Source organism: Carassius auratus, unplaced genomic scaffold (assembly GCF_003368295.1).
Source record: "Carassius auratus strain Wakin unplaced genomic scaffold, ASM336829v1 scaf_tig00000272, whole genome shotgun sequence".
Taxonomy (NCBI): domain Eukaryota; kingdom Metazoa; phylum Chordata; class Actinopteri; order Cypriniformes; family Cyprinidae; genus Carassius; species Carassius auratus.
The window spans coordinates 290410-316715 of NW_020523288.1; the positions used below are offsets into that span (position 1 = coordinate 290410).

Below are 26306 nucleotides of genomic sequence, written 5' to 3' on the forward strand. Positions count from 1 at the left end.
CTGAGTTTAATACTTTTACTCCGATATTTTTTTTATGTGCTGCATCGTTACTCGTTACAATTATAATAATGTTACGAATCATTCCATTACACCACTGCCAGAACTGTAGATGGCAGGTTTGATGAAGCTGGCACATCATTGAGCGAATCAAGCGAGACTGCGCGTGCTGACTGAACTGCTGTGAAGAGAGAGATGAACACCGAGCCGAGCCAGATAATGACTCGTTCACGAGTCAAGAACCGGTTGCATCATTTTTTGGATGACCAGTAACGTTAGTTCTTTCTGACAGTTCGATTCAATAAACCAGTTGAAGAAAACAGTTCACCGATTCTTTTGCGCTCGATGCAATGGCGTCATTGGCGTTGACTGCACATGGGCTCATAACATTAACACATAATCAGTTCAGAATCAATCACCAAAAGAATCAGTTCGGTTCCAGACGCTCTGTGTGTCGGTTTGCTTCACGCTAAATCACACATGCGCAGTATCATCAGCTCCTCGGTTCACGATTCGGACGCGTCTGACAGAAACGGTTCTTGACTCGTGAACGAGTCATTATCTGGCTCGGCTCGGTGTGCATCTTCAGTTCTCTCTTCACATCAGTTCAGTCAGTGTACTGTTTGAGTCAATGAATTACTCCGGGATATTGGTTGTTTTAACTCAGAGGGAGTGTCAGACACATTAAACAAGTTAAGCTTAATTCATCTGTGGATTAATGCGTATTGGAGACGCGAACTGTTTTAAAACGATTCCGTTCGATTTGGTGGACTGTTTCAAAAAGATCCGGTTACATCGAATGATTCGTGCGCGAACCAGATATCACAGACTGCTTTGTTTTTAACTGTCTTACAACAGACACGGAACAGAAGACAATGCTGAATAAAGTCATAGTTTTTGCTATTTTTGGACCAAAATGTATTTTCGATGCTTCAAAAAATTCTAAATGACCCTCTGATGTCTTACGGGTTTGAAACAACATGAGGGTAAGTTATTAATGACATCATTTTGCAAATTGGGCTAACTAACCCTAGTAACCGTTTTTTTGTTTACAAGAAGTTACAGTCAAAGGAATTGTGATTGTCCTTTAGGTTAATCATTTGAAATAGTAAAAACAATATGTTCAAACTTTTGACTACTTTCTTTAATAGCTACATAACACAATACTTCTACTTTTACTTTCAGTACTTGAGTAGTAAATTTTAAAATAGACTACTTGCAATACTTAAGTACAAAAAATGTTGAATACTTTAGTACTTCTACTTAAGTGTGGTGCTTAAAGAGCACTTTTACTTCTACTCAAGTCACTTTTTTGATAGAGCACTTGTACTTTTACTCAAGTATGGTTCTCTAGTACTTTATACATCTCTGGCAGTATATGAGGACGAGGAGGATTCAATCTCCGAGCTCCACTCAAGAACTTAACGACAAAGTATTTCTGCCGACTGATTGGCCAGCCATGAGTGAATGATTCGCTGCGATGGCTGCCATACACTCTGAGTTTTCCAGCAGCTCTTGTAGAAAGGTTAGCATGTGGGACACATCACAAGAGGACAGGTCCACATTCCATGCTGCACACCAGTCAGAGAAGACTGACCATTATATGGCATACGGAGCTCCAAAATGCCTCTAAATGGGCTTAGTTAGGAATAACCTTGTCCCTGAACAGCATGTCTGCCAGGTGAAGTTTAGATGTAGTGAATGGATAGTGTTTTGCTGTCCGTGGGTGCTGCTGAAGCACAGGCACAGGTTTAGGCTGGGGCAAAAGTGACACCAGCTTGGCAGGCTACTGAGCGGATAGAGCCTTCTGGCCACTTGAACCAGTCCCCGTAATGGGCATCACTAGTCCATATGTGTGTGTGTGTGTGTGTATGTGTGTATACATATATATATATATATATATATATATATATATATATATATTATACCAATGACTTATGTGTTATTATAATCCACTGAGCAAACATATCCACAACAGGGCCTTTAGCTCTCTAAAGGCACCAGAACTCTGGCTGGACTCTTCCATGGTGCAGAGAAGTTGGGCCTCAAACATATACAGCACTCCATGTTCTGTTGAGTTCCTGGTGAGAACTGCTGGCAGGAATTGAGTGGCCATTGGCAGGGGGAATGTTGATTTCTTGTTTTCTTAAAGTTAGATCATTTACTGATTCAAAGCCTGACATTTTAAACTATGCTATATGAAGTTGCTGTATTTATAGTGGGGACCAAAAGGGAAAATATTTATAGTTTCATCTATCATCATAACTCTTTTAATGAAAAGTAAAAGTGGGGGACTGCAATAATGTCTTCCATAGTTTATGTCAATCTTGATGACCCCAGCATGATTTGAAAATGAAAAGAGCATCTTGTGCTATAGTGGAAGGAATAACTTCTGTCTTTTCTCATTTAAAATTTTAGTTAAGTTCCTGAATTTGAAATTAATTTGAATTTGGTTATTTATTTAGAGGATATAAAACTGCAGTTCAGATCTGAATGTAAAGAAGTAGAGTTCCAATGAATTGAAATTAAAAGAATGCATGTACACTCTAAAAATGATGGTTATTTATTTATTTATTTACCAAATGCTGGGTACAGGTTGTTGGGTCATTATATTGGGTTATTTTTTACATTTTTTCTTTAAATCAGTGCCACCTTGTAAGTTACTCCTTGCATCAATGAATGCTCCAGTGCTGAAACACAACAAATTGTTATATATAACATAGTCTCGCATAGCCATACCTTCAGACTGACTGCAGAGGGTCTGGGATACTCTTTGAATTGCCAAGGACCGCCCAAGAGACAATATGATACACACGGGTAAAGCAAACAATCAAAACCAGCCTCCCAAACACACTCGATCCCCTCTAGTTTGCATACCATCCAAACCACTCTACAGATGATGCAATTTCCTCCACTCTCCACCTGGCTCCTACCTACCTATAGAATAAAGGCTTCTATGTTAGAATGCTGTTTATCGACTTCAGCTCAGCATTCAACACAATAATACCACAACAGCCCATTAATAAACTAAACCTGCTGGGCCTTAACAATTCCCTCTGTAATTGGATCCTGAACTTTCTAACTGGACATTTTTCTCAAACGATGCTCCAGCAAAGCCAACAGTATCGTGAGAGACCCCACCTATCCCTCCCACTGTCTCTTCCAGCTCCTACCATCAGGAAGACGGTATCGGAGCATCAGAACCCGCTCCGCCAGACTGCAACAGCTTTTTCCCCCAGGCTGGGAGAGCCCTGAACTCAAATCACCCCTCCCTCCTCTGAAACTTCATACATACCCCCTACCTCCTGAAACATGGACCATCTCAACCTTTCCGTATCACAGAAAAACTTTCTGAAACATTATTTTTTTGTGTGCAATTCAAATCATTTTTGTGCAATTGTCCTCTATACTGTATGCGCACTAGACACTTTTCACACACACTGTTGTATATACATAATCCCACAAAAGATTCAGTTATATGTGTGTTTACATGCTCATGCACGGTATTTTAAAGAGTCTATGCTGTGAACTTGTAAAAAGTAGTGCTTAGTTGTTCCTGAACCCCACTGTGTCTTGCTTTCTAAAATACTGCACACATAATCTAATTTCCATAATGTGGTTTTAACACCACAGAATATGTACATTTAGTTAAAGGCAAAATAGCAGTGCTACAAAAATAAAACTATCTTTTCTTTGTCACTTTCAGTTACACTCAAACTCAGACAAAGGTGATGGCTCCGTCCAATATCTACTCTCTGGAGAAGGTGCCGGTAACATATTCACTATCAATGAGTTAACGGGCGATATTCATGCAAAGAAAAGTCTGGACAGAGAAAAGAAGAGCCATTATGTCCTCCACGCTCGGGCTGTCGACCGCTTCACCAACAGAGCCGTGGAACCTGAGTCTGAATTCATCATCAAGGTCCAGGATGTTAACGACAATGCCCCCAAATTCCCAGATGGACCCTTTTCAGCCTCCGTGCCTGAGATGGCAGACATCGGTAAGCCAACACTGGGGGATGGGGAGCAAATGTCTGGAGGCAGTGTTCAGGGACCAGACAAACATTTTGTCAGTAGAGCTTAGGTTTTTATTAGCAGGCTCATCAGGTTCAAACCGCAGAGTCCCAAATGCAGATCTGATCCTTTGTGACCTGTACTCCAGCTCATCTCATGCTGCTGGTTGGTTGTTGTGGATTTATAGTGGGATTTATTAAAGCTATTGTTTCTTATATATAGCCTCTCAAGAGGATGCTATTTATTGTCTGTTGTAGAAAAAGTGATTTCAGGAGTAATGCCAAAATCGAACCAGTATCTCACATAAAACCCTCAAAAGTAGATTCTCTCACACAAGAGGTGCAAATATTTTAAAGTGCTTCCAAATGAATGCAGCATTCTATACACAAAAAACAGCTGTGTTTACCTCTTTTTATACCCGTATCTCAATTGGAAACGTCAATGTTTTATAGATCTGTGCTATCCACCCTAATACATGAGTAATCCACATGCAGAGCTTGCAGTCTGCACCAGTGGCAGTGCACATCAACCCTGCAGTAAATGGACTGTCAGGAAAGTGCTAATTGTCTGCAGAGTTCTTCCTTCCTATCCGAATCAATTGGCTGGACTCAAGCCAAAGAGCTGTGAAATTTTCATTCCTCACAACCTGTCGGCACAATTTTCCCCTCTGGGCACAGCTAGGGTTAGGTCAAGGTTTCTTTCTCACTTTTGGCATTGAATAGCTCTCCTTCACCTCTTTTTAAACATCAAGTCTTTAAAACTTGTTGATTCTATATAACACAAACAGATAACACAAGGTGTGTATTTTCTCCCTTTTTAGTAGAATTATTAATTATATAATTTGACATATATCTACAATAAAAAAAGGTCTGTGATGGCAAAGATACATCTTCAGCAGTCATTTCTTTAGTCTTAAGTGTCATTTCTTAATTTATTAAGCACCAACATTTTTTTCTAATTCTTAATATTAAACAGTTTTGTTGCTTAATGTTTTTTTTTTTTTTTTTTGAAGACTGTGATACGTTTTTCAAAAATAAGAAAATAGGTATGATCTAGAATACTCATTTTATTCAAGTTTTTGGAAATATCAGATAAATAACAACTAAAACCTGATGATTCAAATCAAGCTTCAAGCTTCAATTCAAGCTGTGCAGATTTGCAATCACAGGCATGCCATTGCATTATAATTTCAGAAATATTCATTAGAAATATTGCTTTGTTCTATGTTAAATAAGTAAGAATTTCTGCTATGGGTACAGAATAAGCACCAGCAGTCTCTGACTCCAGTTTACCGAGCTGTGATGTAATAATCACCAGCAACACAGATATAGCCATATAAGCTGGTTGAGGGCATCTGGCCTTTCAAGAAGGTCTATACTAGAGTCTGGTGCCTTCTATTGTGTTTGTGTTTTTTTCTTAAACTCTGAATATGTCTCCAGCTAGAGCAGTGTTATTGCCACCATTCAAGCACCACACACTTTGTAATAGCATTAGATGCTTTAAGGCTTGGAGGAGAGAGGCTCATGACAGGTGAATTCAACCTGGTACAGGTCAAGAAGGCATGAGATGAGTCACTTGAATTAGCAAGGTGCATATAAGTACTGCCTCTGTCACAGCATGCTTGTGGCATGCATTAATGACAGTGAATGCAAATCTGAGCATGTGAATAATTTTAGCAGTTTAACTTGGATTTTTTTTATGTCCATACAGGAATGTCTGTATTCCAGATCACTGCCACAGACGCTGATGATCCCACCTACGGAAACAGTGCCAAAATCGTCTACAGCATTCTCCAAGGGCAGCCTTTCTTCACCGTCGACCCCAAAACTGGTACGCAAAGACCTCGCTTTTTACAAATAACCTGTTTTATGGACATTTTGAGATGCCTTCAACTGTAGAAGGCTGCACTTTAATATTTTCTTATTATTCCTGTCAGCTTGTGCGAAGTCACCAACGAGTGAGTCATTCCACAATAATAGGCTGTAAGAAACATGGATACATTTTCTCTGTAAAACAGCTTTCAGGCTGACAAAGGAACTCCCAATTTATTGCGCTACCCTATGTGGATAATAATTGATGGGTTCTCACATTGTTGAGGGGCTTTCATACATATTTTTCCACCTTTGAAGTTGTTTTCCACATGTTGTTTTCCGCTGAGACTGAGGGTGTGAAAAAAAAACCCCTTCCCAACCAGCACCAGAATGCGTCTTTTGTCGCAGATACTTCAGTCAAGCATTTAAAGAACATATTTGGATTAGTAAAATAACAATTTTCATAATACTATGAACACATGATTGAAACATTGAAAGCATTGGCACCATATGACCCTAGACTACACTGTTCTTTGTAGGCTAGAAAATACCCGAACCATGGCCTACTTGTTATGATGGACCTCTCGCCTACAGTGTATATCCTAATTTAATGTCTCCCTTCCTCCCTCATTTTTCATTCTGTGCTTAGTAGCCATTTTGTTCAATTTCCACAGTGGTGGTGTTTGTTTATGTCAAGTTGAATATGCCTGGAGGGTGTTTGTCCCGGTTTGAAAGCGCCAACCTTCAGAGTGTCCATCCCATGATAGAGCCTATTTGGTGCAAGATAAATTTGCTTGGCTTATATGCATTTGAGTTTGCCAGCGTGTGTGTGTGTAGATGCACAAATGTCTATATTAGCAGTGTACGAGGTAAAATGGTGAGTAGCATATGTTCCAGCTGTTAATGTGTGCATGGTTTTCTGCAAATGCCATGTCAGCAACAGCATGAGCTGCTGACCCAAGAGACTCATCTTAGTACCAATACATACTTCAATCCCTCAGATATCTACCATGAATCTGTGCCAGTTTACACAGAATTGCTTCATGGGTACTCCACTGTGCATTTATTTATTATGTGTAATTGCTCATTCAGTCTCCCTCCCGCTGGGACCCGTGGGATTGTTGGCGTCCTCCACTGAAGCGGCAGATCACTGAGGGCGGTTTTCTCTTTTATTGGTGTCTTCAGCGCTAAAACTATGAGATTGGATGTATTCTACTCCCTCCATGGTCTGTCTTTCAACTCTTTTCACATCTCTAATGTGGCTATCATGAAGGTTTTTGTAATAATAAAATCTCCATATATATCCGGAAGAAGGAGACGGGAACCGGCGCACAATCAAAATGAAACTTTAATAATCACAAATAAACACAAAACAGCGCATCAGCCCCGTACGGACGCAAATAAAAACCAAAACATAAAATAAAAGCCCAGGCCTGGTCCTCTCTCGTCCTTCACTGTCGTCGCTCCAGTTTTATATCCTTCCATCTCCTATGTGGGACTCGAGAGCGGTGGGTCGAGCAGGTGTTGCTCATCTCCAATCACTCCACCGGCCTCACTCCTCGTTCTCACGTCACTAGGCCCCGCCCCACTCGTCACAGTTTTGATGGGATTAAGTGGCCATGTGATAGTGTTCACATAAGCGGTTATTAAAGTAAGGCACTGGTTTTAACATTGCACTCTTGCATATCAGTGTTGCTTCCTCATTTTGGCAGGAAGTCCCTATACCCTTAGCACTGAGGACAGTGTGTGTGAGTGTTTGTAATAATCCAGTTCTCCAGGTTTAGAGAGTCACTTTTGCTGTAGGAGAAAGTTAGAGCATTGACGGAAGCTTGTCTCTTCATCACAGCTATGAGACTTTTTACATATTGAGTTTCTCTGTAGATATACACTTGGTGGTATTGGAAAAGCTACTTTTGAAAGTTCTGTATGGTTTGCCAAGCTACAAGTTGAGAAATTTATGAGAAATGTATTTTCTGATAAAAATAAAATTAATAAAAAATAAAATAAATTAAAATACGTTAGGGTTTTTGCATGAATTTCAGTAAGTATCATAGTATTCAATTGTTCTATTTAATTAATATTAAATATTTGATGTGAATAATATTGAAAAATACAATATTTGTAAAATATTGAATACTACTATAAATAATATTTAATAGTATGTTAATATGAATTTTATAACATTTAATATTTTACTAAGAACTTTTTAACAGGTTACATTATATATTAAAGAAACAATTTCTATACAAATATTATTGCACTACTGATATTTTGCATAGAATACATAGTTTAAGAATACTATCGCACCCTCAATGTAGTATGTACATACTTAATACTGCTTAGTACTGTATATAGCAACTCCACTGTGCATCTGTAATCATAGCTTCACTTACTCTGCACTTATAAGTATATACAACACTATATTCTTGCACTTCTGGTTAGATGCTAACTGCATTTCATTAGCTCTGTTCTTGTACTCTGCACCACATCAATAAAGTTGAATCTAATCTAATCTAATCTATTGAGGGCTTGCGTTATATTTATTTTACTTTATAGAAATCTGCTCCAATCATTCCCTCGTGAGATAGGGGATAAGAACATCAAGTATAGTTTAAAGCAGTTAATGATTAATTACTGTATGATAATTCATGCTATGTTATAGATATTCTTGTAAACAAATTATTTTATTTGTTTGTAAGGTTTTCTAAACCAGTGCGATTTTTAGTGTTAAAATGCTTTATTTTCCCAGTGTTTTACTTATTGTAGTGTAGTCTGTCCTTGTAGAATACAGTATTTGTGATATATTGTGGAATATATTATGGTATAGTAGAGTATGGTGCAGTATTGTATAATATATTATAGTGTGATGTGCATTAGAATAAAGTGTGGTATAGCGTTATGTAGTATAGTATAGCATAGTAGAATATGCTTTACCAGTTTTTTTTTTCCTACTGTAGAAAAAAAAATGCCCAAGCTACTTTTTCTACCCATCCACCTCTAGAAAAGTACAATGACTTGCATCATTGTGTCTAATCCTCTTACTTCTACTGCACCTTTGTGTAGGAGTTTGTTTGCCCCATTTACTGGCGGGTGATGTTTAACCTGCATGATGTTTCACACTTTCACTATAAGGCAGACTGTCTGTTGTTCTATAGGTAATAAAACTCTCAGGCTTACCCAGTTCTGCATCAGTGTCTGGTCATGTTTGCTCTATTTACTTTCTGTCTCTGTTTCGTGGCTACTAGCTGAATACTAAGAACCAGTTTAACATGAACATTTTGCTTTTTTCTCTCTCTCTGCTGAAATCCCCTGTCCTGGCAGGTGTTGTCTGCTCTCAATGGGTTGGGTGCAATCTCTGTGACATTCTCTGGGGCTGAACACTGGCGTGTGTTTATTTGTTCTGGCGGTATCTGTTTGCATCTTTTTTCTCACTTCCAATGGTCGTGTCCATTTAAAAAGGGAACACTGCATGTTCGAATAATTAAATTGTACATCTCACGCTTTCACAACATGAGATTGAAATTCTCTGCTAGTCATTCCCTCACAGGTCCTCTGTACTTCTTGCTAAAATTTTGGACTTGTTTATGCAGATGTTTTTTTTTTTTTTTTTAGGTCTTTTAGGCATTGTTTTCTATGATTTCTGGATGATGGATAGGGAGGTTTATGCGAAGGGCTTAAACTGCATAGGAACAGTACTTGGAGGTGAGGGGTCAATACTCACCTGCTGGTGTGTTGTCATGCTCGAAAAGAGCCTGGTCAGGTCAGAGCAGGAGCAAAACAGAGGATAACCACTTGCTGTGAGCTCACTGCCTCAATAACTAGGGGTCAAAGATCTGCAGTGTGTACACATGATATTCTGGACTCACGCCCTTCCTGTGAACGGGGCTCTTATTGCTGGAAATGCCATCAAAGGGCTAAGAGTTTGTTTTCAAGTGATGATTTGCCCACAAAACAAAAATAATTCATGGTCATGTCTTTCAAAACCCCATTTAACTATCTGTCTTCTGTGGAAAACAAAAGGAGATGTTAGGCTGAATTTCCTAGCTATTTTTTTCCACACAGTGAAAATGAATGGTGACCATGGTTATCGTTTTCTCTGAATAATGACTTCATATCAGTCTTTTCCTCATACAGAGATATACTATGGCTTCAGTAGACTTAAAATGCAGTGCATGTGTTGTGTGGACTGGGCCTACTTATGTTTTGCTTTTATGGCGCTTTTCTCCTTTGTAGGAGCTCCAAAGCTCCAGTCCATAATTTTTTTGAATTGTATGCTGACTTTTAAGAGATTTTCAACCATTTTGTTGGAATTTCCATAGAAAATGTTCAGTGTATCTTGAAAGAAAGAAATATTTTCTCCCAGCTTGTACATGAGTAAACTGTTGTGTGTTTGTAGGGATATGCCTGTATAAATACATTTTCATGTTGTGGTTAATTGCTAATGCTTTTATCAAAGTATACAGTATCATCACGATAACTAAATTTAGTAAAATAAAAAAAATAAAAGTAAAATTATATGGTCATAATACAGTATAACAGGTTTCATAACTTATCTTTTAACAAAAATAACTGAATATTTAAATACAATAAAGAAATACATAAAAATATATAAAGTTAAATACTTTACACAGATTAAAGTTCAAAAGAACAATAAAGACCAATAGGTATCGCTTTACAATAAAATCTCATTAGTTAACCTTAATTAATGCATTAACATTCAATGAGCAATAGCTACATTTGCTACCGAAGTTATTTATCTTTGTTTAAAAATACAACTCTTAGTCCATGTGAGCTCATTAAATAACACAGTTGGAACTTTCAATTTTAACAACGTGTTATTAAATATTGGAATACCTAAGATTTATGAATGTTCAGTTATAATGTATTAACTAATGTTAACTTATGAAGCCCTAATGTAAAGTGTGAATGAACAATAAAGAAAAAACACTTATATTAAAAAAACAATATCTAGGGCATGCTGTAGTCCATATTAAAATTAGAAAAAAAAAAACGAAAAATTAAATCGAAATATTTAAGTATTTGGCGCTATAATGAACACCATAGCAAATCTACAAATCTGATTGGCTAATTAAAATATTTAGATATGTTTAGAAAGCAACTTATGGGGTTTTAAGGGTAACGAGTGCATTTTCTGCAGTTAAGCCCATCTGGTGTCAGAGAGTGAATGTGCTTTCATTCAGCGCGTCCCTCATGTGTTCCCCCATGATCTTCTCATGTCTGCTTGTTTACATCAGAGCGCACACACGTCGTTCAAGTAGCATAAAGCAGTGCGGTGCATTTTGACCAGTTGATGGGAAAAGTATTCTTAAAATGCATACTAAATTCTGAATGATTTATCATGTATAATTATTCACGTATTTAGTAGTGACCACGATAAAAAATATTGTGCATATTCATTACAGATATGGGTTATTTAGGTCACCATGAGCTATATTTATCCTTTCTGCCCTCTGGGTTATAGGTGTCATCAGGACAGCTTTGCCGAACATGGACAGAGAAACTAGAGAGATGTACTCCGTCATCATCCAAGCCAAAGACATGGCCGGCTCTGTCGGGGGTCTGTCCGGATCCACAACAGTCAACATCTCACTGACAGACGTCAACGACAATCCACCACGATTCTCTCAAAGTATGATCCTCTGCTTCTCTCAATCTCGATCACCATGGGAAAAAAATCTGGATTTAAGGCATGCGTCACACCCCTTCTATAGAAACCATCTAATCTTTAAATCCTTTTGAATGTACTGTGAATTTATCCCACATGGTTGAATTAATTTAAGCTTTACTTTGTGAACGTAAACAACTTTTTTTGAGCTTGCTCAGGTTTAACCCCCACCCCTGCAAATTAGCTGAGCATAAGCAACACTTTTTTTAATATTTGCATCAAAAGATTTTGCATGTTTAATAAAATTGCATCTGTTCTGTTTGTATTTATTCTCCACTTCAGAGAACTATCAGCTGTATGTGCCAGAATCCGCTCAGGTAGGGAAAGCAGTTGGTAAAATCAAAGCGAACGATGAAGACCTTGGTGTCAACGCTGAGATGACTTACAGAATTACCAATGAAGAAGGAGCTGCCATGTTTTCCATCTCTTCAGACAGTGACAAGAGAGAAGGAATCATCTCCCTCAGAAAGGTCTGAACTAGACGTTCACACAAAACCAATGGGTTCAACAGCGATGTAAATTCATGTCTGCTTATTCATCCATGTCCTGTCTTTTCCCAAGCCGGCTAAATGTCTTTTCTGCATCTCCCTTGATCTTATTACTGATGTCCTTTCTAGCCTCTGGACTACGAGAAGAAGAAAGCATACTCTTTGAACATAGAAGGTGTCAACACCCATCTGGATCCTCGTTTTTCTTACCTGGGCCCTTTCAAAGACACCACCACGCTCAAGCTTATCATTGGGGATGTTGATGAAGCTCCGGTTTTTACTATGGACTACTATATCATGGATGTGTATGAAAATGCTCCGGCTGGGACAGAGGTTGGCATGGTAACTGCTCAAGACCCGGACAGCACAAGAAGCAAAGTCAGGTGAGTTTTTGACATGTGGCCGAGTATGGTGACCCACATTTGAAACTTATGCTCTGCATTTAACCCATCCAAGTGCACACTATATATATATATATATATATATATATATATATATATATATATATATATATACTAACATAAAATGATAATTATACTTTATTTGGAGTATTTCTTACAATGCATATTAATATAATGCCTTAAATGTTTTTCAAAAAAAATATTAATGAGGATTGTATGATCCCTTTATAATATCAGTGTTCAAATGCAAGATGTTTAAAGTGTACTGGAAGTATACAAGCAATAGTTCCTCTTAAGCACAATCAAATACACTTAAGTATTTAGGTGGACCTGCAGGGTATAATTATGTCAACTTTAGCATAGAACAAATGTGTCTTAAATACATTTTAGTGTTGTTGTTGTTTTTTCAATAGGGTTCTAATAGCTTAATAATAAGTTCCAGAAGCTATACATATTATCAGTGTAAATGGGTAATCATATATCAATATTGATTTTATTTCATGCTTAATAATTTTCTTAGAATTTCCATACACTGCATTGAACCTAAAGTCCGGGTGGTCATTTAGGCCAAATGCAGAAACATTTAATACATTTAATACATAATGTTCTCCTCATAGGTGCAACTGAAATATCTGCCATCATAATGAATATGTTCTTTGAGTAGAATTTTTCTGCATTGCAATTTTAGGTATTCCATCGAACAAAATGCAGTAGGTGATGCACTTTTCAGTATTGATGCTGACAGTGGACTCATTACAACCACCAGGAGTCTAGACCGAGAGGAGGTAGCCTGGCACAACATCACAGTGATGGCTTCAGAGATTGGTATGTACAACTCTGAGGCCAGAATTCTGTCTGTATGCATTGATTCTTTTTTATTTATTTATTATTATTTTATTTTTTTAGTTAGTTAGTTAGTTTCTACAGAAAACACATGGAACCATTTTACCAATGATATCTTTATACTGAGTCAAGCATTCTAGACTGAGAACGTTATGTCCAAGAAGGAATCATTGGCCCTGAAGTCAGAATCATCAATACTGACCAAAAACAATTGTCTCCTTGAAGGAATGTTGCTGTTGGCATGCTGATGTGGCGTTGAAGGTGGACAGGGTCAATCAATTTTTCTTCTGTTTTTCCTATTGGTTTCTCTCTCTCTCTCTCTCTCTCTCTCTCTCTCTCTCTCTCTCTCTCTCTCTCTCTCTCTCTCTCTCTTCTTGTTTTTATAGATGCTTATCTAAACAATTATCCTTCCTCTACACTTTTCTTTGCAGTGTTTTTCAGCTAATGGGCTGAAACTGCCCTCTTTAAATGCTTGCTGATAGTGGGATGATAATGTTAAGGCACTGTAGTTAATCTCAACTCCATCATACCGATTGACATTCCTCGCACGACTCCAAAGTGGGTGCAATGTTTCCCTCACACTGATTTTAAATTCCCATCATGCTTTTGTGAATCCAATGAGAGCAGGATTAATCATATATACAGTATCTCAATGTAATTATATGCAATTATATAATGTCATACAGGATATGTTTCTTCAACTTCATACTTTTCATTATTTATTTTTCACATAATCTGCCTAGCAATAGATCGCCCCTGTGTAACAAGGCTCTTTGTCACAAGGGTCTTTACCACTTTAATGTCCCAGGAGCTTATTAAAAATTTGCCATATAAAATCATTATATAAAATCATTTAAATTATCTTTTTTTATTATTATTATTATTATTATTATTATTTTTTACATATTTTGTTATTTTATCCTAGTCACAGACAAATAAATTGAAAATAAATTATAGAAGTATGAATTATTATAATTAACTTTCAGGATCATTTTCAACAGATAAGGTGTCAAAAATAAACACACAACAGTGTCAATGAAAAGCTTGAGGTGAAATGTGAGAAATGCGATGTGGGCAGAAAAATCTACGTAATTATCACTTGTGGGAAGATTTCATTGCAGTTATTTTAGCAAACTAGTGTAAAAGTGTAAAAATATGATAATGATATTTAGGATACATACAAATACTAGCTGTGAAATTTGCAAGACTGATGGACCAGATATTTTGCGTTCAGAATATTTTAAATGTAATTTTCATCACAAACAATGCAATTAAACATGTATAATACATTCACATATGATGTATACATGTAACCAACCTACTGCTGGATATTACTATTGGACTTATAAACTAGTGAGGATATAAATGTTCACACATTTAAATAACTTTAAAAAAAAATGGCATTTGAATTATGAATAAAGGATGTAAGGATATCTCTGTCTTGTAAATAAAACATGGTATTCAACAGCAACTTTGCTGATTGAAGCTTTATGCCATTGTGTCCTGATATGGCATGATTTCAATCATGTGTAATCCCTCATACATTGAGCATTCATTGTTGTTTTGCCAGTTTTTATTTTTTTTATTTTTTTTTACAGAAAACATCCATGATTGAATATGTGTCATATTTTTTTCCAGACAATCCAAATCTGGTGAGCTATGTGCCAGTCACAGTCCAGGTCTTGGATGTCAATGACAATGCCCCCTATATTGCCACTAACAGCGCTCTGGTTGTGTGTGAAGGCTCCAAGGCAGGCCAGGTTAGTTATCTCCTCTCAGTCCTTTTTTCAGTGTGTCTCTATCATTCTTTTTCAACCTGTCAGCTCCAATCCGAATCCCTGAAACTGTTTTTCCTATCTGTACTCCTTTTCTCCTGTCCTTTCTCCAACCCAGTTTCTAAACCATTTCTGTTTTCTCAAACCATCTTTTTTTTCATGTTTTAATTCCGTCTTTCTTTTCTGACATATGTATGAGCACACACACTCCCACGTACACTAACGCCATGGACACATGCATAAATGAGAAACACATACGCTGCCTTTATTATATGTCTGACACCATCAAGGATGGATTTATCTGTGGCTCAACAGACTTTGGAGGCTCTTAAACCTATAAATAATTCAGCGTGTACCACTGAATTCACCGGCAGATAGCAGTCTGCATCAAGTGCACTAGGAATGGCTCAAAGGAAATGTTAATCGTTGCACATTGAAATCTAGGTTCATGTAGCCGTTATATCTTTACCCTTGAATGAGATTATGATTTAAGCAGTTAGACACACACAATTTACACACAGTAGCCGGCGATGCATTTTTTTAGATTAAATATCAAGTGTCCTCTTTGAACATTTGTGTCCGTTGTGCTGGTGGTTAACCATAAAGAGTTTTTTAAGGGATAGGTCACTCAAATGTGACAATTCTGTAATCATTTTCTCACACAAATGCTGTTCCAAACCCAGAAGACTTTGGTTAATCTTCAAAACACAAATGTAGATATTTTTAATGAACCTTGACAGGTTGTGTGTCAATCATTGCTTAGATGTACATAAAAGCCTAAATTAAACCATGAAATAAAGCTTCATTTTATGTAGTCTTTATGACCTTTTCGGATCTTCTATGTTTGGTTACTACTACTTTCAATTATGGGATTAAGAAAAAACCTCTCAGGTTTTATTAAAAATATCTTAACTTGTGTTTAGAAGATTAACAAAAGGCTTATGGGTTTGGAACTACAGGAGGATGAGTAAATGATAGCAGAATAAAAATTTGGGGGTGAACTGTCTGTTTAAATAAAGGTATGGTAAATGATTCTGCCTGAATGAACATGTGTGATTAATGTACATAGCTGTGTTTTCATTTTTGAGCTCTGGTTAATTAAAGCCTTTTTTGGGGGGGAGGGGTCATTCAAGCCCAATAAACCACATACTGTCTGTTTTAAGGCAGATGTCCATTCATATAAATGAATATAAATATAGCATATAAATTGTCTCTCATTTATTATGACTTCTGGTCTGCTGGGCTCAAACCGGTCCATCTTCTGTAACATCTAAATAAAATCCTCTTACCAATTACTGAAATGCATGATTGTAACTTTGTAAGATTAATTAAGTGTTTCCACAGAGATAAGGCAAAACCAAATTTCTTGTACTGGCATCAATTCACAGGAAGCTCTTTTCTTTTGATCTGCTCTGCACACTTTCACAACAGTACGCTGCATAAAACAATGCACTGTAATTTGGCAAGAAATCTGTTATGCAGTGACACAGGCTGTTTTCACACCTGGCTCGACTGCTTTCTCCAGAGATCTATTCTACTTCCTTCTCCATGTAACGGCATGTCTTATTGAACTTTTGGGTGTAAAGAGCATTATGTTTGCACCATCGAAATTACAAAATGATTTGTGATTGTCTTAAAACCATCACTAAGAATGTGATGAAAACAGACAAATCTGTTTTCTATTTTAATGTTTTAAAATGTAATTTAAAGCTTATTGATGATTCCTGAATTGTCCTTTCCATATCACTACCAGAACAAATGTGATCTGCTCCTAAATGCAGTTTCTTGAGAAACAGTTAGCTAATTTGCATTACCATTTAATAAGCATGAACGATAGCTGGCAGATAGCTCATATGTGGCAGATAGCTCAGGTGCATAATCATATATCATGAATATCAGTTCACTTTCACAACATTGATTGTGTACCAATTCTAAACATGAACCATACCAGACCACCAACTAAACAATCCGAACGTCAATATCAAATCAACTTGGTACCACAAAATCTCTGGTGTGAAAGTGCCTTAAGAGAGGGAAACCCCTGGCCTAACATGGGTGGTGCAGCACATGCAGATAAAGAGCTTTATTAATTGGTCCAGACTCTGTATGAGGGGATTCCCACTTGTAGCTGACATGCTAGAAGGAGCCAATTAGGTTAACAAGCTGACAAAACATCATGAGGCTGAGCAATGCTTCAAACCAGCTATCTGTTCAATGACTTTGATCCAGACACCCAACTGGCCGAGGGGCTTTGGGTCAATAGTCTGAAGTTAATGTCTTTTAAAAAGTGGAGAGGAAGAAGCCCAGATGGTCCAATTATAATTCTGTGTTACGGGGAGTGACAAAACCTGTCTCCCAGAGAAGCAAAAATGTTTGTTTTAGATATTTTTAGTGCCATATTGTCATTCAACCTTAATTTCGGAGAAAGAACTAAGCTTCAGCTTGTTTTCTCTTGTTCTTGGTGCAGGTCATTCAAACCATCAGGACCACGGACAAGGACAACTTCGCCAATGGTCGGTTCACTTTTGCTCTACCAGAAGACCTTCCAGCAAATCCAAACTTCACTCTGAAGGACAATGAAGGTAAAAAAAAAAAAAAAACATTTCCACAGGATTTATTTTGGCTTGGTAAAACATCTTATTAGAAATAGTTTGACATGTTAAGCCTTTATTTTAGGAGTTGGTTACAAAAACTAATTCCATATTCAGTACTTAAGTTGTACACAGGTTCTTTTGAAAGTCAAATAAGATCCTTCTTATGTAAAAAGGCTCTCCGCAGTAATGGAATCTTTCTGATGTTTTCCAACTGATTTCCTGATGTTTGTTTAGTGCAAACCATCAGCTCCTCTCCACAAACATATTTAGTACCACATGTAGTCACACAGATCACCCTCATTTCCAGCCTTCCCCTCCTCTTCTTGCTCTTATTTTTAATTTCGTTGCAAGGCCAACAGAGCTGTTTCCTTGGAAACTAGGTCTGTGTTTATATTAGCTCAAGGCTCCCTGGTGGAGACGACTGGGCTGCAATGTTTTCCTTCTAATGCTGGACCGCTGCTTCAGTGAATCAGTGCTGGAGGTGGACCGGTCGGAGATTAACAGGGCAATCATAGAGATAAGAGACAGACGCTAAAAGCCCAGAGTTCAGAAGAGCCAGTGCTTCAGAGCTTTATTTGAGTTTGTATCCTAGCCAAGGTCCCCTCAGACCGCTTCATCCTTAAATAATGTCCCAGTGGATGGACTGTTAGGAAGCATTTTACACGTTAGTGGTTGGAGTGCTCTGTTGCACTTGCTGTGATCGGGTGGGTGTGCAGGGCTGTCATGCTTGATCACGTAGATGTTTCTCTCCTGGCGCTGCAGTCATTATGCCAGTGTCCACATGACCAGAATGCTTGCCATGGTGAGGCGGAAATAAAATATGATGGACATTCCCTGCGAAGGTGCACTTATTTCTCCCCAGAGAGATGACAGTGAGTTCAATTGAATAATAATCATCTTGACTGTTATGTTCTTTGACATAGTTCATATTCTGAATCTAGGAAGCATATTTAATGAAGCTCTACACTGAATGGGCGAGGGAGGGAATGTATGGTGCTCCATCCGCAAAGATAGCCTAGGTCAAGTTTTACGCCTTGCCACAGTTTTGGCAAGAGTGTTTGTGTTATCTGAGATGTGGGACGAATTTCATCAAGAGCATCCCTCCTGGGCCAATTCACTGCGATTCTCTCTCAGGCCATTTATCTCCCACCATTTAAACACTGTCATTAAATTATGACAGCTAGAGCGATCAGGACTCATGCCACAATTGCAGTATTGGCAATATTTGTTGTTGTTGTTGGTGGTATTTCCTATTTATATTTTTATTTTTATATTTATTACACGACGCATCTCACGGCCAAGATTAATTATCCACAGTACATGCATGGTTCGCTCTCATGATTTTTGTACTGTTTTTTTTTTTGTTTTTTTTTTTCTCACAGGGAAAGTGTTTACGAATCACTGCTACTTAAATCAAAGTGCAACTGTGAATTTTCCACCCATGTATAATTACAGACCACATTTTCTACATTGTTTGTGAAGATTTGCTAATGATCATTCCACCCTCTGTTGTTTCATGTTCATGTTTTTAAATAGTGTTTGGACAGATTAAATGGAGTCTACCTGCAGGCCATTTTATAAAACCCCCACAGCATGAAATCAAACACAAACGCGCTAAACAGAGAGGTCACTTCACGATGGGCTGATTTATGAGTAAATATTTTAGTGGTGCTAATTTTGGTAGTGTTAACCTTAACCCTGAATTTTACATTTTTCCTTCCTGTAGTATCTAATGCATACACAACAGTTGCTGGTTCTGCTTGCATTAGACCCCAGGGGAGAAACAGCCCACTGCCGTAGACTTGGGTATATGGACAGTACAGATCCAGAGACTAGTGAATAATATCAATTGATTCTAGCAATTACAGTTAAGGAAAGTGGTATACGTTTCTGTATTTTATAGTAAGACAGGTATGTTCTTATACTTGTTCTGTAAGTATATGAAATCACAAGTTGTTTGGTTTCTTTCCAGCAGTACTAATTTACTAAATTTTTGTAATCTCTCTGTATATGACTTAATTTATTGACATTTTAAATGAAGGATTCATGATATTTCAATAGTATATTTAATTTTGCACACTCATCTCTTCTATTTTTTTACATTTAGATTAGCTTCGTCATCTTCCAATACTCACTTAAAATAACACTATTAAATAACATTGAAAATGAAAAATGAAAATCTATTTCATACTGTATATTAGAATTATAATGTGAAAAGGTTGATGTAGTCAGATGCTGTTCTTTATTTGATGCATTTTACAAAATAAATGCATTTCTGTTGGTGTGGTTAAAAAATAAATGCACAAAAGGTTGTGGATATATACTTATACTGTAAATTCTATCTAAACCCTGATGAGTTATAACAGGGAATTTTTCCAGAGGTGTAAACATGGTGCATTTGTATAGCATGGTTGATATTTAAATGTCCCTACCAATGTTTAACCCAAACCCACGCTCTTGCTCTCGTGGAAGCTGATATTCAGAGGGAGACGGAATTCGTCTTGTAACCCAAACCCCTCAAACCCTCCCAAGCTGCAGTGTCAGAAGACACTAGCTCAACACACATCTGCAACTGAAGAAGTAACATGACCGTGCATACACTTATAACCTGCGTCTCTGTGGGTGTGTGCGTATGTGAGCAAGGAAGGCAGTGACAGCTAGAAAGAAGGTGAAAAAAACTTGCACAAGCTTCTCAAAATTGAGAAAAGTTGGAGCACTGTACAGAGTTAATAAAGCATGACGCTTTTGTCACTGTGTGGAGTTTACAGGCTGTCAACACACCGGCACTCCAACACTCCCGTTGAGGAGGTAAAGCAGTAAATCGAAATGTTTTTTTTTAATCAGAAACAAGTTAAAATGGGCCATTGTGGATTAGAAAACTTAAAATAGTTTTTGTTGTTGTTGTTGTTTGTTTGTTTGTTTTTCACTCCCAGCTTAAAAATATATTTATAATATTCATAGTTCTGTCTCTAAATTCTGATCGGATTTGAAACTATCTTAAAATGGCATTATTTATATACTCAAATGTTTGTGGTCAGTAAAATATGTTTACAATTTAAAAAAAAAAAAGTCTCTTATGATCACCAAATATCATTACAATTTAATAAAACAATTTTAAATATTTACTTCCTATTGTGTATGTTGCTTTGGATAAAAGTGTCTGCTGAAGGTAGAAAATGTAAATGTTAAATAATTTATTCATGTGATGGCAAAACTGAATTTTTTAGCAGTATCATGACTGTATCCTTTTACCGTAATATGCTGATTTGTTTATATTTTTGTAAAAAAAATAACTTTTATAAATATAAAGTTAAATCAACAGCATTTCTTTAAAAGTATTTTTTTTTATTAAATCAGAATGCATCCTTGATGAATAAAAATGTTAATAAAAAAAAAAAAAAAAAAACTGACCCCAAACTTTTGAGTGACATATATATAAACCAAAACATTAAGCATTGTGGAATGTCTTTTAGTTTGGTGCCGTTTTTATCACTGTTGTCATTTCAAGAAGAGTCCATAACCATATCAGGCAGCTTGAAAAGGAAGTAACAAATGCAATATTCAAAAAGCTGTTCTCCATTCTCAGAAGCAACTGCCGAGAATGGGGAGCGAATTGTTTTGTTGGCTTCTGTTGCATGGCGTCGTCATGCATGCAGCCAGCGAGAATAAACCTCTGCTCTCTCTGACAGATAGCAGTGCGAGTGTGTTGGCGCACAGGCAAGGCTTCAGCCAGGCGGAACAGGAGCTGTACCAGCTGCCTGTGGTTGTGTGGGATGGAGGAGAGCCCCTCCTCAGCAGCACCAGCACGCTTACGCTCAGGGTGTGCCCGTGCCAGCGCGGGGCCAGGATGCCAGTGTGCAGGGCTCAAGCCTTCCTGTCCTCGGCCGGTCTCAGCACTGGAGCCCTCATTGCCATCCTGCTGTGTGTGCTCATCCTCTTGGGTAAGACTGAAAACACCGGTCAGGAAAAGGACCTTCATTAATTTGCTATCAGTCTTAAAAAAAAATTATTTTTTAGTTTTTATAGGATTTTTTTTTTTTCGTAATTGTTTTCTTTATTTTATTCTTATTGTTTACAGACAGACAGACAGACAGACATATATTTGGACATCCAAGATGTTCTCTGCTGCTTTCTTTTCTGCTTGAAATTTACTGGTTGTAGATAAGAAGCTTCACCCTGCAGAATGTGTGAAAACCCCTCTCTCACTCCAGTCCACTGACAAGGCCAAATATAGACACTACTCAGGAATGCTGCACAACTGTGTGGGCTGAAACCAGGAATAATCGTACCATGCACTTACCTGAACAGATAGCAAGTGCTGTTAATAACACACTCAAATATACAGCAAAACAGTATTTTTGCTTGCGAGAATTTAAAGGCACTTCCCAGTTTACGGCATAATACCCAAACACAATGATGTGGCTCTATTCCAAAATCTAGTGAGGTCCCTACAGTGTTCAAGCCTGAGCTGGTTTGCAAGTCTCAGTTGGTCTCCCTCACTGGTAAAGCTGATCTGTTGGCTGGTCGTAGAGGAGATTTATGCAGTTAAACCAGCTTTGCAGTGGTTGGAGTCTTAAACCAAATATTGAACCAGCTAAGACCAACAGACCAGCTTAGGTTAGGTTAAGTGGATGTTTTCAACATTTGACAACATTTTAATTAAGTGCCATCATGAAGACTGTTGAAAGCAACATGCGTACCTTTTTTTGGTAACAATTTATGGTGGCATGTATCCATGTTATATCCATCTAAGGAGACCGAATGTATCCTTCATGATAAAAAGCTCAGTGAACAATTCACCCAGTCAGTAATGTCAGTAATATAGTTATATTTCACCTAATACACAAATACTATGTTACCTAATATTTACACACGTGGTCAGAATTGTTGGCACCCATGGTAAATATGAACAAAGACGGCTGTGAATTTAAACATGGATTATTAATCTTTTATTTAAAATAAATGAATAATAATAAATCACAAAATATCTGACTTTCATTGAAAAACAATTGAAAATGGGGGAAAATCACATTATGAAAATAAGATTTTTTATTTTATTTTATTTTTTCACAAAAACACGTTGGATACAATTATTGGTACCCCTAGATCACCCTGGTATGCTCAAAATTGTAAATATGAATGGGAATATACTGTGATATTCCCATTCATATTGACAATATTGAGCACACCAGGGTGATTATGAACATGAAATTATCCAATCATGGCTTCCTGTTTCACAGGAATATAAATAGGAGGGAAAACAAATGCCAAATTCCCCTTAGTCATCCATCGTAATGAGAAAAACCAAAGAATATATTTCTGATGTGTAGAAAAAGATAACTGAGTTTCACTAAGAGCTAGAGCAGTGGAAATTCCCATTTCCACTATCAGGGCAATAATTAAGATTTTCCAATCAACATAAAATGTTACGAATCTGCCTGGAAGAGGACGTCTTGCATATTGTCCTAATGCACAGTGAGGAGGAGAGTTTGAGTGGCTAAAGACTCTCCAAGAACCACAGCTGGAGAATTGCAGAAAAAAAGTTGAGTCTCAGGGTCAGAAATCCTAAAAAAAGACAAAAAAAAAAAAACCTTGTTTGGGGAGTTTTGAGGGAAGAAAAAAAAATCAAGAAATGAAAATGCTCTTAAAAAATCCCCAGCATATACAGTTGTCAGACACTACTGGAACTTCAAACGGGACTGGCTTCTATGGTCAGATGTACACTAAAAAAAAAAGTAGTTTTTTAGCAGCAAACACTCAACATGGGTTTGGTGCACACAGGGATAAAAAGTACCCCATGTGTACAGTGACATGTACTGCTGAATCTTTAATGTTGTGTACCTATTTTTTCTGCTGGAGGTCCTGGACATCTTGTTTAGATACAGGGTATCTTTGATTCTATCAAATACCAACAGATAAAAAAATCATAAAGTAACTGACTCTTTTAGAAATCATATAATGGGCCATATTTGGATCATCCAACCAGACAATAATCCAAAAACAACACAGAAATAAGTCACTGAGCCCAAAACCAAGCTTCTGCTATGAACATTCCAGATCCCTGACCTGAACATCGTAGAAAATGATTGTGGTGAACTGAAGAGCAGAAGCACTAACATGGAGCTGGGAATCTGAAGGGTCTGGAGTGAATCTGGATGAAGGAATGGTCTCTGATCTCTAGTCAGGTGCTTTCTAACCTCATCAGGCATTATAGGAGAAAACTCAGAGTTGTTATTATGCCAAATGGAGGTTTAAAAAAGCATTGAATAAAAGGGTACCATTAATTGTGTCCATTGTGTATTAGAGAAAGACATATATGTCATAATGATATTTCAACCCATTTTAAATTCTTATTCTCCAATGCAAGGTTAGATTGCCATTCATTTTAAAAATAAATATCAAAATGATTAACAATGCAGATTTATATTCACAGCCTTCTTGGATCATATTTAACATGGGAGCCAACAATTCTGACAATGTGTGTATGTATGTTATGTAAGTCTAAATATTTTAAAATATTTTGTTAGCAACATGCTAATATAGAGTCTACCTTGTTTTTCACATAAGGTGAATAACTTGTCACATCAATCTAAGCATTCCATATTAGACCATTTTTACATTTTGTATTAATATTTTTTATATTCAATTAAAAGTGTTGTATTTTGCCATTTTTACAATGGCACCTAGTTTTTATTCATTTTATTTCAATTTTAGCTTTACTTATTTTAGTACATCAAGTTAAACTAAATGGCAAATAACAACTAAAAGTAATAAAAGTCCATTTTTTATATTTTATTTCATTTCACATTTATAAAAAAATACTTTGATCGATTGAGTGATTGAAATGTCTATATAGTTTTTTTCTTATTAATTAGATTTATTGATTTGAGTTTATTTTGTTTGAGTTATTTTACTTAAAGCTAAGCTAAACAAAATAAGAAATTTTGCTTTGGCTAATAGCTGAAATAGAGCTATATATATATATATATATATATATATATATATATATATATATATATATATATATATATATATATATATTATTTTATAAAAAAAATTCAAGTAAGAATTTATTATTATTATTATTATTAATTTATTAATGGTTGCTGCCTTAAAAGGTTGCTGTTTGCAACAGGGCTAATCTGATTGAAGAGTCTCATGGCTGTTTATGGCAAAACACCATTGATTTCAAGTGAATATTAAAATATGTAAAGCACTCTGAGTACCCCGAAAAGTGCTATATAAATGTAATTAATAATTATCATTATTATTATTATTATTATTATTTGCCCAGACAAAGCTTTCCCCCATTTGAAAATGTCAGCAAGCAGATGATTGCGCTCCTCATTTTGTACGCCCATGTGATACGTCTCATGTGATAACTCTCAATAGTAGTGAGGCTAATTCAAATCAGCATTTACATGGATGAACTAACTAAGCTTGTGTCTCCTCTCTTGTAGCCATCGTGGTTCTGTTTGTCACTCTGCGTAGCAAGAAGAGCAAAAAGGAGCCTCTAATCATATCCGCAGAGGATATCAGAGAGAACGTAGTCACGTACGATGACGAGGGAGGAGGCGAGGAAGACACAGAGGCCTTTGACATAGCAGCACTGAGGAACCCTGCGGCAGCCGAGGAAATGAGGATGAGAAAGGACCTGCAGTCGGAGATGTGGAGAGCAATGGCCAACGAGGCTCTCAGCCCGGCTTTGATCATACCAGACCAGGACATCCATGAAGTGATTAAGCTCAAGGTGGTTGATGCCAACCGGGACACACGCGGCCCTCCATATGATTCTCTTCAGACTTATGCTTACGAGGGCCGCGGCTCCCCATCGGGGTCCATCAGCTCACTGGATCTGCCAGAGCCTCAGTCAGAGCTGGACCTCAGTGAGGTAGACAACTGGGGCCCTGAGGTACAAATACTGAGCAAAGTATTTCCGGAGAAAGGCCAGCAGCACATCCCATAATGGCTGCGCACAGTCTGTAAAGCAGAAGTTGTGTGTCGTTTCCCTGATGTCTGTTCAAATGGACCAATTTTTTTCATCCAGTTTTGCTGTGGGATTATTGACTGTTTTTCACTGGCCTCAAGTGGAAGTTGATTTTTGAAGAAAAAGTTTAAAATTAAGAAAAAAAAAAAAAGAACTCACATAGGAAGCTATTTTCCCTGGTGTATATTTTCTATTGCTTAATAAAAATTCATGATTCCAGATAAGCAAAGCCTGCCTTTATTACATATTTTGTCCATTTCCAACAGCTGCAAAAGCATCCAAATCAATGTCCCGGCTGGTTTAGGATGATATCTTTCATACTAAACTGATCATTTCCCTTCTCAAAATAGAAATTCAATTTTTGTTTTCACAGCCTGTAGTTTTTAAGTTTCACCTAATATTTATACCAGACCGAAATTGAACCTAGTGTCTGCAACATTTAGTATAAATCACCTCAAGAAAATAACTTATTATAATTCTCATGAGCAGAGGGAGTTTTAATTGGATAACAACGGCATTCTGTGAAAGATAATTGGATTCAAATGCTTGAGTGGGCACCTTTTATTACGTTCCTAGGACTTATAAATCAACTGTGAAAAGTCTGTGTTGCAATCCAGTCCTGATCGATTCCCACGAGCCTCACAACATGCAGATAAGGAGCCCACGGACTGCTTTAATAGTCACCGTAATGAAGATGATGACTTCTGAGC

The 26306-nt window shown here is 37.1% G+C and overlaps 1 protein-coding gene across 1 annotated transcript in view; it reads left to right on the forward strand.

Annotated features, from left to right (window-relative positions):
- LOC113068971 (cadherin-18-like) overlaps positions 1–25810 on the forward strand; it is a 51700-nt gene extending 25890 nt beyond the window's left edge. Inside the window, exons 3-12 of the mRNA XM_026241933.1 lie at positions 3704–3998; positions 5722–5841; positions 11305–11472; positions 11791–11978; positions 12126–12379; positions 13086–13222; positions 14879–15000; positions 17483–17597; positions 21299–21550; positions 25070–25810. Of these exons, the coding sequence (XP_026097718.1) occupies positions 3704–3998; positions 5722–5841; positions 11305–11472; positions 11791–11978; positions 12126–12379; positions 13086–13222; positions 14879–15000; positions 17483–17597; positions 21299–21550; positions 25070–25575 (2157 nt within the window). The 3' untranslated portion in view covers positions 25576–25810. The remainder of the gene's footprint in view (positions 1–3703; positions 3999–5721; positions 5842–11304; positions 11473–11790; positions 11979–12125; positions 12380–13085; positions 13223–14878; positions 15001–17482; positions 17598–21298; positions 21551–25069) is intronic.
- The last annotated feature ends 496 nt before the right edge of the window (positions 25811–26306 follow it).